Source organism: Dipodomys spectabilis, unplaced genomic scaffold, assembly GCF_019054845.1.
Source record: "Dipodomys spectabilis isolate Male_0828 unplaced genomic scaffold, ASM1905484v1 ptg000060l, whole genome shotgun sequence".
Classification (NCBI taxonomy): Eukaryota; Metazoa; Chordata; class Mammalia; order Rodentia; family Heteromyidae; genus Dipodomys; species Dipodomys spectabilis.
Genome location: NW_024870737.1, coordinates 425,866 through 439,965, shown reverse-complemented (window position 1 = coordinate 439,965; position 14,100 = coordinate 425,866). Strand labels below are relative to the sequence as shown.

The 14,100-nt window shown below is 36.5% G+C and overlaps 1 protein-coding gene across 1 annotated transcript in view; it reads right to left on the bottom strand.

The window, feature by feature from the left end:
• Gabra3 (gamma-aminobutyric acid type A receptor subunit alpha3) overlaps nucleotides 1–9,808 on the bottom strand; it is a 92,678-nt gene extending 82,870 nt beyond the window's left edge. The window contains exons 1-2 of the mRNA XM_042680385.1: nucleotides 9,639–9,808; nucleotides 871–992 (exon numbers count right to left, since the gene is read on the bottom strand). Of these exons, the coding sequence (XP_042536319.1) occupies nucleotides 871–992; nucleotides 9,639–9,778 (262 nt within the window). The 5' untranslated portion in view covers nucleotides 9,779–9,808. The remainder of the gene's footprint in view (nucleotides 1–870; nucleotides 993–9,638) is intronic.
• Between the last annotated feature and the right edge of the window lie 4,292 nt (nucleotides 9,809–14,100).

The window sequence follows — 14,100 nt, the reverse complement described above, 5'->3', positions numbered from 1 at the left end:
CACATTTAATATATGCATTCATGTATCTAAATATAATGAATATACACAGGAGTGAGGGACAGGGAGAAAGGAAAGGAAGGAAGAGAGGAAGATAGGAAGGATGAGGGAAAAGAAATATTAAGTAAAGACACGAGATTATAGGTTAAATTGGCATGGGAACAAATATACTGCATACTACTTTTTTGAAGTCTAAATCAAGTAAATTTGCCTCAAAGGACACTTTTGGGAGAGTGAGAAAAATTTGAATTTGGAATACAAATTAGGTTCCATTTCATGCATTCCTAATTGTATCATTTTATAAAATAATTTTGTGGAGATAAACAATGACCTATTTAGGAACAAAGCATACAATATATGTACCTAATTCTCCAATGGTTTGGAAAAATAAACACATACAAATGCTTACATACTTTCAACTTCAACACAGGCCATAACATTTTATAATGCATTTGTTGGATTCTGATCATATTGCTGCTTATACTAAGCTGATAGTCAATAAGATCCCACTTAGCCAGCAGATTGCTCCACTTACAGTGTCAAACTGACAAGTGCCCAGGCTTTTGAGAATAAAGAAATTTCCCTGCTCTCCCTGGACCACTCTTATTATCTAGGCTAGGATTAAGTATTTTGATCTAGAAATGGATTTGCTTGAACTTTAAAGATGTACTTCTCTGGGTGGAATCCAGAACTTTCAAAAACTGGACTAGAAAGTTTACCACTGCCATGAAGGATTAAAACTAATTTCCAATGCTCATAAAGGAAAAGAAAACCTCTACTCAAACCTTCGTGGTTGACAAATACACTACTGAGGGCACCTCATGACTTTTAGATGAAAATGTCAAGGAAAAGGATGTTAAGAGACTAACTGACCTCCAAGCCCTGGTCGCAGTCTGTTGTCGTAGCCATCCAGAAGGCGATCCAAGATTCTGGTGAAGATAGTGATGTTGTCAGTGCTGTCATCAGGAATATCTGGGGCATGCTTGGGAGAGAGTCTGGTGTGAGCCATGAAAAATAAAAGGAAAATGATTCTTAATAAGAAATAATCACATGACTCAATACATCAATTCATGGAGATTCCAAACAATAGTTCAAGCCAATGAAATACCCCTTGCATTTTATATCTGACAAAACAAACTCAAAGCCAAAAAAACTCTGCCACAGTCATATCACCAGTACAGGCATAGGATTATAATCCCAATTTCTGGTTTTCTAGTATTCCTCAGCTACCTTCTATTTCTCTGTTTTGGATTCCTTCCAAACGCCTTTCTGAACAGTCTACTCTTTAGTAATCACCTTATTAGACCCAGGTATGTACCTTATACTTTTTTTAAAAAAAAGAAGTACTTGGTAGGGTTTCCCAGGAATCAATTTTTAGTACATTTTTATTAGCATACATTAGTTCTACAAGAGACATTTCATTGTGACATTTCCACATATGTGTACAATGTATCCTGCTCAACTCTACTGAGACACTATCATAATACTAAACAATTTTTGAAATTGCCAAAATTAGTGTATTATATCTGGAAGAATTCAAGTCATACTCATATTTTAAAAATAGTTTCTGTGTTCAACTACTTTAAGCACAAATTCTAACAAGAAAAATTTTGACAATCCCACTTCTCAAAAGCCATATAGAAAGCTTAGACAGTATACTGAAGAGAGAAACACAGATACAGTATCAAGTGAGAACTCAATCCACCAGTATTTGGGATCTATGACATGGCTTGTGCTGAGAATTGAAGGAATTAAGTTGATTTTGTGCAAACCTTTTCTCATTCCTTGACTTTCATCATGAGGGATCTTGAACCTTGTTAGTCTAACTCAATTCCTGGGTAAAAGGTCTATGAATTGAGTGGGAAACATTGCATTACTAGAATATTATGGAATAGGTAAAACCACAGAGATTTAGAGATAATCTGTTTTGGGTAGATTTATCCAAAGCCAGTGCACATAATTCTGTAATCAATCTAAAAGTTAATGGAAAAAGCTAAAATTAAGATCAATAGTCTCTAAGCATAAGATTAATACACTGTGCTATTGGTGTTAACTTCCATGAGAATATATTTCCATATCCTATGGTTTTGTTGACAGGTAAGAAGCAGATTTCACCAACAACAAAAGTTTCAAGTTAAAAGCTAATGGTAAATATTGTTTCTAAGGTATTCTTAATACATTTTTCTATGGTTTTTATAAAACTGAAAGTGAGTTTAACCAGTTTGCAATAACTGAAGTGCATAAGTGCTATCTATACTCGGTGCCTATCAAAGGGAATTTTGGAAAATAGAAAAAAATATAGTATGTCAGGATTATTGAGGACATTAGAGAGCACACATGGTTCTTTCTCTTCTTTTTACAAATGACAGGTCTAAGACACGAATACCAATGAGAGAAAGGAATCATTCCAATTCATATGTTTGTTACATTAATGAGATTGGTACGAATGGAATAGTTATACCACAATACTGAGCCAGTCGTGATGACAAATGAATTATGTCCTCACAGGAAAATGGATGGAACCAGAGATGATTGTGGTAAATTAAGGTTCAGAAGGAAAATCTCCCATGTTTTCTCTCTTATGCAGGCACTATGCATGCCTGTGAGTGACTATTGGGGGGTGTGTATAACAGGAAGGAGAGACAGAAGAGTGGGATAACCAATATGAAAATAACATGTCTATTCATGAATAAATTGTCTATGAAGATGACACAATGCAAACTATTGAAAGCTGCTGAAAAATACAGGTGTGAAAGAATAGGGAAAGCAAAGAACAATAGAGGAAGTTGATGTGAACAATGTGCAATGTGTGTGAATGTGAAATACAACTGTGAAAACTCTTTGTAAAATTAATACAGATTAATAAAAGAAAAAAAAGTGAAAATGAGGAAGTTTAGCCATTTTTCTAGCCCCCAAAATGGATTAGTAGCAAATTCACAGGCTTAGTCAAATGACTAGAGCGTTAGTTCTAGCTCTGCTACTTAGAGAGTGATATATTTGCTTACGTATAAAGTAGGCATAATAATACCTTACCTGAGAAAGCTTACAGAAGAAATGTAATTAAGAAAACACAAAATTGCTCTGCAAATGAGGTTTTTCCCTAATTTCTCCCAAAACATCTGAAAATACAGTTCACTGACCATGTAGAGATTAAGTATAGGATGCTAGCAATAACAGCCTTAAGCCAACCTCATGAAAGATCTTGGTGTGTTTATGTGGAGGGAAAACAGTCACCGATGCAGTTCATAAGCAACCCGAAGAGAAGAGGAATTTACTTCATTAAAAGGAAGCCATTTCCCCTAATAATGCATATCTATCTCGTAGGGGGAAATAGATTTTTTCATAATGAAAATTCTAAATTACTGGACTGATCATATCTCTGTTCTGCTCCAAAGCCATCCATAACTCTTCAGGGCCTACCAAATAAAATTCTAACTCCTTAGTAGAACATGCATATGTTACAAATACATTTTTTACAGCTAAAAATTAAACTGCCTCACTTGTGTATCAGAGCCAAATGAGATTTCTCTATTGCCCAGTACTTCCCATGTTTTTTATTCTCCAAGTGCAGTCTTTCTCATAAATGGTTTGGGTCTGATCCCCAAAGGACTAATCTATTGAAGGCTTCTGTGCCAGCTAGCAGCTATACAGAGAGGTGACTGGATCATGAGGATGGACTAATGAGGACTCTCTCCTCCCTTTCTTTGCTCCCTCTCTGTCTCTCTCTTTGTTCTACTACACACTCCCTACCATATTTTGTCTCATCATGAACAGACTCAGGACAGACAGAGCCAAGTGCCTATAGACTCAAACCTCTGAAAGTGTCAGCCAAAATAAATCATTCCTTCTCAAACTTGTTTTCTCATGTATTTTTTTTCACAGCAACAAAAAGTGACTAGCACATAATCCATCCCAAAAGGACAGCGGCTCTTTTCTCATCTTGAGACACACCCACTCATCATGCTGCCCACCTGTTCACATTTAAGTTTATTTGCTGAGTTAAAATAAAGACGAAGTCTTTCCTGCCTAGTTTTCCAAGCAAGACTACCTAGGTCTATTTTTCATAATGCATTTGAATCATTTTTAACCACAGTACTCATTTATGAGCCCTATATCACAAATATTTCTGCTAAGTGGGCTTACATAAGTGAGCCTGAGGACCATTTATAATACTGTCTTCGGGGGGGGGGGAAGATTTTTGACATAAAAGAATAAATGAAGAACTACAATTCTAGTCTCTCTTCTATCATTATTTGCTATTTGCTCCATACCCCCAGGTATGATCCAAGCGGTGAGCTAGCCATCAGTTCAAAGGCTCTGAAACAATTCTGGTGGCAAATGTACTTACAATGGAGAGTTCTGGAAGTGGTCACCTGAACCAAGTGATCCAATTTGACATGAAAAATAAGTAATAAACCTTGCCTCTTGACATGGTGCAATGAGTCCCAGCCTTTATCCTGGCCTCATATGCGAAGCCTTGTCCTGTGTTGTAAATTCTACTTTCCAACTTCAAAAGGGTAAACATATTTCTTCTTCCTCCAGGCCTTACAAGAAAATTGTGCTTGCCCATCTTAACATAGGCTATCCAGTCAGCTGACTGATATAGTTAATATTCAGAGCTCCACAACCCAATACAGTAGTTGGATGCTTGTGGCTTGCAACTTGAATCCTAGCTACTCCAGTAGGCTGACATCTAAGGATTCTGGTTTGAAGCCAGCCAGGGAAGTAACCTCTTATTTCCAGTTAGTCACCAAAAAGCCAGAAGTAGAACTGTGGCTCAAAGTGGTAGAGCACTAGACTTGAGCTAAAAAGGTCAGGGACAGCGCCAATGTCCTGCGTTCAATCCGTAGGACTGGCACCCACACTTCCACATGCGCGCGCGCACACACACACACACACACACACACACACACAGAGTAATGAATTAATTAAATATAATAAAATGTAATAAAAAGAAGACAGAGACTTAAAAGCATAAAGGGAAAGAAGAGATCCAAAGCATGAGAGGAACTTCATGTTGTGTGTCTGCTTTGAAGCTGAAGAGATTTATATGCCGGGAATAAAAGTAGCCTCTAAAAATAAAACAAAAAATTTAAAAACCCTGTAGCCCACAGCTAGGAACAAAGCCAAGTGAGATTTTTAGCGCTACTATTGGCAGTAATATATATACACACTGCTATACTACACTGGTTAAGAGCATGGACACTGTTGCTAGAGTCTGAGTTTCAGTCCTTGCTCTTCTACTGCCTGTCTATGGAAGGTCTGGGATATTGCCTGGCCTCTCTATGCCTCCATAGTCTTTCTTTTTTTTAAGTTTTAACCATGTTTTATTTTAGTACAACAAGAGAAATAAGGAAAAGTAGAGAAGCATTCCCTGCTCTTTATCCAGGAAACAAGAGTTAAACACTTCTCCATATTCTATCATTAAAACAAAGATAATAGTATCTCCGAGCTATTGGGTATCTTATAAGGATTATACCCTAATTACCATATATAAAACACTTAGAACAGTGCTTCACACATAGCAAGAGCAATATAAACACAAAGTTTAAACAAGACATACTGGGCTTCAGCCCACCCTTCAAGCTATGCTCTGTGGTAGAAATGCAGTTTATTACAAATTCTTCCCTTAACGATTAACCGTAATCCACGAGGGATTCCAACTGCCAAGTGGGAACTTAGAAGCTCACAGTCTCTCAGGTCCCACATTTGATTCTGAAAATTAAAGTTTGACGTTCCAAAGTGAACAGTAACAATGCTTTGATTTGATTATTATTGCATGGAAATAGAGGTGTTTAGGTTTCTAATACTTAGACTTCAAATTGCAATTAATACATGCATAGCTACAGGTACCAGTTTATTATGAGATAAAGAGGACAAAGCAAATAAATTCCAAGATGAATATCTTAGCCTTTTGGTAGAGTGATACCATGTCGTGCTGTGGGTCTGACAAAGAAAGAAGGAACTAGGAGAGAGTAAGGGAAGGGGTGATATGGATCAAAAAGAAATGTACTCTTTACCAGACTTATGTACTGTTACACCTTTATAATAACAACAACATTAAAAAGAAGCAAGGAATCCTCAGCTATCTCCTCATCAGTTAACATTAGCCACTGCCCTGGCTACCACCAAATAAATTTGATGTCAAAAAAGTGGAACATAGTCCTATAATTCCCAAACTCATAGTTTTTATTTCATTCTTAAATGTTTCATTTGCTCTTCTATATACATTCTCTACTGTTCTCCATCCTGTGTTTTCTTAAAAGACTGAAATGCGTGAATTATATTCACAGGACTCCCATGACATCTATCCTTAACTTGACGATGGCCACCTTGGCTGAAACTCAGAGGAAAGAGGGGAAAGTCTAGGCATGTAATTCCTGATCTCTCAATATACAAAATTTCCTCTGCCTAGCTGTTTCCTCCCCTAAAGGTCTGAACATCTCGTACAAAAACATGCTTGCCTTAGGATTTGCTCTATTTCTTGAGATTCTCCTATACCTACACCATATCTTCATAGTGAATCTCTTCTTAAATTACCAAACTTAATTGAAACATAGCATTTCTATTATTTTAGAATCCTACTGATGCAATAAATCGCAGAACCTTGGTAAAGGATTCATTTGGCACTTACTTGACACTTTGACATTTACGTGTCAATCCATTAGAAAATTGCTGAGCTCTAGTCATTTGCATCCAGAAAAATACAGTTTCATTATAGTTGAATTTAAGCACTATTCACATATACAGTTTGTATTTTTGATAACAAAAAAAAGGACAGAGAAACAGAAATGGAAGAAATGTAGAATTTCCTCAAGAATACAAGACAAGAAATCAAAGAATGGTACTGTAGACCTAGCTCTGCTATTAATTTTCTGATCCAAATCCTTTCTTTTAGTATAACAGAAGAATGTAGGGGAAAATGGAAAGAAAAGAGAAATGCAGGAAATGGAAGTTAAAGGAAAATCAGTTTGCCTTCTGGACCTTAGTTTCTTCACAAGTACAAAATGAGAGCTCAGAGTTCTTGTCTTTGGGTATATCCTTCTAAAGTTCCAGTGTCTCTTATTTCTAACTATACTGTGTCTCCAAAGTACTGACCAAAGACCTTTATATTAGAATCATCCACAGCATTTCATAAAATACAGACTGCTAGCCACTATCCTCAGAGCCAGTAAATCCTTATCATACACTATAAATTTTAGTCAAATTTGTCCCTTAATTTTCAAGTAAATACAAATAGAGTGCCAATCCTAACATTCTGAGCCAATTTTCTTAGTAATCTCATTGCTCCAAAGCATGAATTATAAAAGTTGGAAGAAAATGTTTCTAATTTGAGAAGTATGCAGTCATTATGCCCTTGTACTAAAACCAGATAGTTCACTCTGCTTTTGCAGGCAGGATTTTCTTGGCTTCCTTCTTAACATAATTGCGAAAATGCTCATCTATCTGTTTTTCTAAGTACTAACAGGATGTAAAATAAAAACAATGTAAACAGGAAAGGTGACAACTAACACTGAGGATGGAGATAAAAATAAAAGAGCAGATGTAAAATAAATACAATGAATGTTCTTTCTGAGTCAAAAAGCATCAAGAAAAAGGTCTATTCTGTTCAAAATACTCATTTAGAATTATAAGAAAATAAGTGTATTTTTAGAAAACTTTATTTTCACAGTTAAAATTAAAAAGCTGCAATCCTTGAATGAAGGTTCATTTATTTAAAAGTGCTAGCTTATTTGGCATAGCTATCATGACCCATGAAATCAGATACATGAGGAATTAATAACATAAAATTGGTTTGATTTTTCTCCAGTGGGAGTAAGAACAAAAAGGGATGCATATGCCAAGATTCTAATAATCTATGCGTCTAGTTCTGAAGACCTCAATCTTGGAGATAATTGTAAAAATACTGATAAAAAATGGAGTTAGGACATTGAGTATTTTTATAATTCAGAATAAATTCTGCTTGGAATTAGTGCTGGTGGCTCATGCCTATAGTCCTAGTTTACTCAATAGGCTGAGACCTGAGGATCACAGCTCAAAGCCATCCCAGGCATGAGATCTCATGAGACTCTTATCTCCAATTAACCAGCAAAATGCTGAAACTGAAGGTGTGCCTCAAGTAGTAGAACATGAGCTGTGAGCACAAAGCCGTAAGTTCAAGTTGTAATATCAGAACAAACCATTTCACTTTGCTTCATGATACATGCTTCTAGGGATATGAGACAATAACCAAATCTAAAACAAAAAAGACACTCCCAAGAAATATAATATCATGTATAATACTGAAATATTCTAAGCCCAGGGGTTCGATTCTAGCAATTTGATTCCCTAGATGAACTAAGACCTTTGTTTAAAAGAAGTTTAAGAATGCTGAGGAACATCAGGTTTGGTGGCAGGAAGATAAAGAAATATAAAGTAGATCTTCTTTACTGGCCCAGGGAAACCATCTTGAATCTGTAGCTTCAAGAAGGCCAGGAGAAACTGAGATACATGCAAAGCCTGGGTTCCTTGTTTCTAGGTAGGACTATTCTCTCGGGCTATTTATGCTTGCTATTTCCCTGTGGGATGAAACCGTGACTTCACCCCAAGTAAAATGTTTCCTTTGCTTTACTTTCCCTGTTTCCTTATTTTGCTGCCCTTATTTCATTATAATGAAGTAATCTGCTCAGGAATCTTGTGTCATGCTCTTCTTAGAGAATCTAATCCACGTATCTGGGAAGCATTCCTTTGAGGTCAAAGAGAGACATACAGTATATACATACATTATATGTGTATTTCACTATATGAACGATTATAAAATCAAGCTGAGGCCAGGCTCTAGTAATTCATGCCTCTAATCTTAGCTACTCAGGAGGCTGAGATCTGAGGATTGGGGTTCAAAGCCAGCTGGAGCAGGAAAGTCCATGAGAGTCTTACCTCCAATAAACCACCAGAAAACCAGAAGTGGAGCTGTGCCTCCACTTGGAGCTGTGCTAGCCTTGAGTTGAAGAGCTCAGGGACAGTGCTTAGGCCCTGACTTCAAGCTTTATGACTAATAAAATAAGGAAGGTGAGGGAGAACCCAGTGACATTGAATGTTCTTATGTGCTACTAAAAAAGGGATAGGCAATTATTTATTTTAGCAGAGACTAATGTTGGCTATCTCGGCCACAGAAGTAGCCTTAGAATCACAGGGTTGAAACTGAGCCACAGTAGGTATAGGAATGGATGAAAGACAAGTACAGACAATATAGAAGACCATTCCTCCAAGAAGTAAGGAAAATAAAGTCAAGGGAATACATTTAAGTTCCAGATAATAATTTCTCAATCATATTTAAATACTAATGATCCAGAGCCAACAAGAATGGACAGGTTGGAGATATAAAGAGATTGGATATAGGATTGATTGCCATAGGCCGGCAAGACCTGCTATGAAAATATCACAGAAAGAAAGTCAAGCATAGGCTAAGAAGTTGCCTAAGAATTTTGAGATTTTCTTTCACTTGGGGAGTCTGAAAGGATGGGTTTTTTTCCCCTAATGACAATATAATGTGTAAATATCAGAGACAGAGTTCTCTGGTTCCTCTGGGCAAAACAATCTTAAATTCTTATATGAGGCATTTATCACAGTACCCGTTAGACCCATGGATGAAGTCTTCTTACCCGCCAATGTCTTGCTTCACAAAGTCCCCGGGTTCTTGACGTCTTGATTCTCCCTGGCCTGCAGTTCCAGGAAGAAAATTAATCAGGAAGAGAAGTCCCAGTCTGATTGTGTAGAAGCGAAACATTTGTGTGATTATCATCTTCTTAGGTACCAACTTTGAAAGACCTGTGAGATACACAGTAGAGGAAAAGGGGAAGGACAAAGGGGTAAAAAACAAATGGAGAGAAGAGGAAGAGGTAAAAAATATTTTAGTCAACTGTATTTAGTCAACTATTTAACTTCTCTACTATGTAATCACTCTTATTAATTGAAAGCCCCCTTTTCCCAGCTTATCAATGCCACCAAAATTCACTACCATCATGTATCCATTTTGAAGACTGCAGCAAGAAAAGGTGCACAGTCTGTAAGAGCACATAACTTGTGCAACTCCTTTAAACCTGTTACTTCCTGTTATCTCAGATCTTAAAATGATTGGTCAATGTCTTTTTGTGTGTTTTCCCCCTAAACTCTTTGTTAGATCTTTAATAGTTAGCCTTGATGAACTGATAGAAATTTCTAGACCTGGAGTCTCTTTATAGAATTTTGGGGATTGTTTCTCATCATGAGAGCAAAATACCTGAGTATATGGACTATTTTCTGAGGGTTAGAAAATAATGAATAAGACAGTATGGGTTATGAAGAATACAATGTTTCCCCATGAAGAAATGCTCAAGAACAAATTCACCTCCTTTAGACAGGAGTCCAAACATAAAGAAAAAATCCAAGGCTAAACTCCTGGCACAGAATATCCTGTCAGCAAATTATACCAATATTAAAATTAGTGATTGGGTATTACCTATATGCTGGGCTGTTTTATAGACTCTAAAATGCTACAGATTCACCCAAGTCACAGGGTGAACCAAACAACCAATCAAGTTACCCAAGTCATGGGGTGAAAAAATAAAACAACCAATGAAGATATATGTCCTTCCTACCTCTACATTGTGTAACTTCTTTGAATCTGAGCTATTACTGACTCCAGCCAACTGATATTCTTTTTCAATCCTATCAGTAGGTTAAATTTTAGAGGGACTCATAGATATAAAACTTTTTAAAGGAAAACTTATGTGGGAGCAAAATGTAAAGTATATACAGTCTGAGAAATTATTCTGATTGATGAAAATATTAAAAAGAAAATTCCTTCTAAAGGAATCCTGTTCTCATAAAGTAGTTCCTAGATTCTATTATAGGCTTTCTTCAAGAACCTGGCATGCATGTATGAAAACACTATGACACTAGGGAAGATGGACTTCTGACATCATGAGATGTCCACGTCACACAGGGAAATTTCCCATATTCCACAGGTTTTGTTTCACAAAATCAGAAAAGTCTCAGAGTTTACCTAATATATGTAGTACCACATTCTTGATTCATGAGCTATACAGGAGCTGTTAGGTATTTTATAGGAATGGACAACGATGGTAAAGGTCAGAAAGCCATACCAAATAAGAAAATACAGCATATAGTCAGAGAACTCTGAATATAAGTAATGGGCAGTAAACATGATATATGCTCTTTATCCACAGTGCCTTTACAGTCCTTAATATTTTATGCTGGAGTGGAAAAGATTAATTCTCAAATAATCACTATATATGAATTCATGGTTACTCCATAGTAACAGAGGAACTTGGCATATAATATAAAACTCCAGTGTGGGTCATGTCTGTAATCTTAGTTACTTTGGAAGTAGAAATAGGAGGAGTAGAGTTTGAGAACATCACAGGGAAAAATGTTAGACATTTTCTTAACAGATAAGCTGGGTATGATCACATGCACTTCTAATCCCAGCAATGTGTCAGGTGTAGGTAAAAGGATAATGGCCCAAAGCTGACATGAGGAAACCACATGAAAGCCTATCAGAAAACAACTAAAGTAAAAACTAATGGGCTGGAGGTATGCCTCAAGTTGTAGAGTGCCTGCTTACCAAGCATAAGGCTCTGCACTGAAGCCCTAGCACCACCAAGAAAGGATATTAAGTCCAAACTGTAGAAATAAATGTATAATATAGATATGATACATGCTCAGGAAACATGACTGCATGAGTGACAATTCTGAGTGAAAAAGATGGCCATGCTAGAAGTTGCAGAGCTTCTGCATGGCAAAAGACATAGCTAGCAAGATCAATAGAAAGCCCACGGATTGGAAGAAGATCTTCACTAGCCATACAAGGGTTTCAAGGGTCTCATATCTAAAATATACCTAGAATGCAAAAAATTAAATCCCCCAACAACAAATTCTCAAAGAAACAACTGTCCAATAAATAAGAGGACTAAAGACTTAAAGAGAAACTTCTCTGAAGAGGAAAGAAGGATAGCCAACAGACACATGCAGAAATGCTCAACCTCCCTAGCCATAAAAGCAATGCAAATCAAAACAACATTGAGATACCACCTCATCCCAGTTAGAATGGCAAAAATCAAGAACTCCAATAACAACAGATGCTGGAGGGGATGTGGACAGAAGGGAAGCTTACTACATTGTTGGTGGGAGTGTAAACTTGTTCAACCACTTTGGAAAGCAGTATGGAGGTTCCTCAAAAGACTCCACATACAGCTCCCCTATGACCCAACAATCCCACTTTTGAGCATTAACCCAAATGATCACAAACAAACCATACTAAAGCTCCCAGGTCAACTATGTTTATTGCAGCATTATTTTCCATAGCTAAGATATGGAACCAACCCAGATGCTCCTCAGTAGATGAATGGATCAAGAAAATGTGGTATATATACACAATGGAATTCTATGCCTCCATCAGAAAGAATGATATTGCCCCATTTGTTAGGAAATGGAAAGACTTGGAAAAAATTATATTAAGTGAAGTAAGCCAGGCCCAAAGAAGCATAGGTCCCATGGTTTCCCTTATTTGCAATAACTAGAATATATCTGAGACAAGCAGAAAAGGTCAGATAAGATGATGTTAGGTGAAATGAACCCCAAAATAAGGACACAGTGGTTTTTTTCTTTCTTGCTATTGTTCTAATGTATTTATAAGGTACCACGTGATTTTTTTTTTGTTGTTGCTTTGTATGTCCCTCCCCCACGGTATAACTCCTGTTTTTATTGTATTTGATGTTGGTATAATTTGTGGAAGGGAAGGAAAAAAACAAATTGTTTAAATAGGGATATAGGTTGACCCATTGCAACAAGATGCTTTGTCAAAAAAAAAACTTTACAATTTAGGCTGGGGGTGAAGGGAGTGAGGGGAGTGTAGCTAAGGATGTGGGAGGGAAGGGATGGTAGGGGAAAAACAAAGGAGGAGGCTACAATGCTTGATAAGAGTACTCATTACCTTGCTCATGTGATTGTAACCCCTCTGTACAGTATTTTCACAATAAAAAAACTTATTTAAAAAATATAGAAAGATGGCCATGCTACAGAGCAAAGAAATCCATAGATCATGTTCAAATGTGATATTTATAACTATGCTTAAGCTATGTGAAAGAAATAGCAAATCATCAAAACAGGAATAGACAAAAATGATCAGAAATAAATGTCCATAATTTGGAAGGAGAAAACTGGGATGCATAAGAAGACAACATTATTATATAAAATAAAAACTAAAATACACATTGAAGTATCCACTGTTCACTAGAAGACAAGCATCATCCATAGAATAGGAGAAATTTGACATATTGTGAACCTTCTAATGCTTATAGTATCTTGTTATCAAATGTCATTATAGTTGCACATGAGAAGGCATTTATGGAATAAAACCACTGGATCATTGTATATGTCAGAAACTTGTAGGCAACACTGCATTGTACATGCCACAGAACTGAGAAAAATAAGGGAAGGAGTGGGGGGAAGGGGGGGAGGATGTTGAAGGGATGACACAGATCAAGATGTATTGTATACATAAATTGCTTTCATAAATGGGAAAATTCAATAGATAACCTAAAACTAACAACCATGAGGGAAGGGGTGGGAGCGATGAGAATATTAAAAGGGTGACATTGATCATGAGGCACTGTATTCATAAAGTACTCTGTTGAATAACAACTGCTTCATACAGCTACATAAAGAAAAGTAAAAAGAAGAAACTCATAATAATACTTGAGTGCAAAAATCACCAGAACAAAAAGGAAGGAATTTGGTACATACTCCACTAAGACTTGGTCAATACAGACAAGATTGAAAAGAGGCACATGTGATTCCATCTAAATAACAAATACAAGGAACTAAAAACGCTGAGCACAAAAAGTCCCAAAATAAACCAATTAAGAAATAAGATAAATAACTAAAAAGTTACTTTGCAAAAGAAGACATATAAATGTCCAAAATATATGAAAATGCTCAATTCTACTAAACATCAGAGAAGCGCAAATGGAAACAAAAATTAGATATCCACTTATCGTTCTTAGGATGACAATTATCAAATAGACAAAAACAAACAGACAAAATAGTGTTGGAAAGGATTCA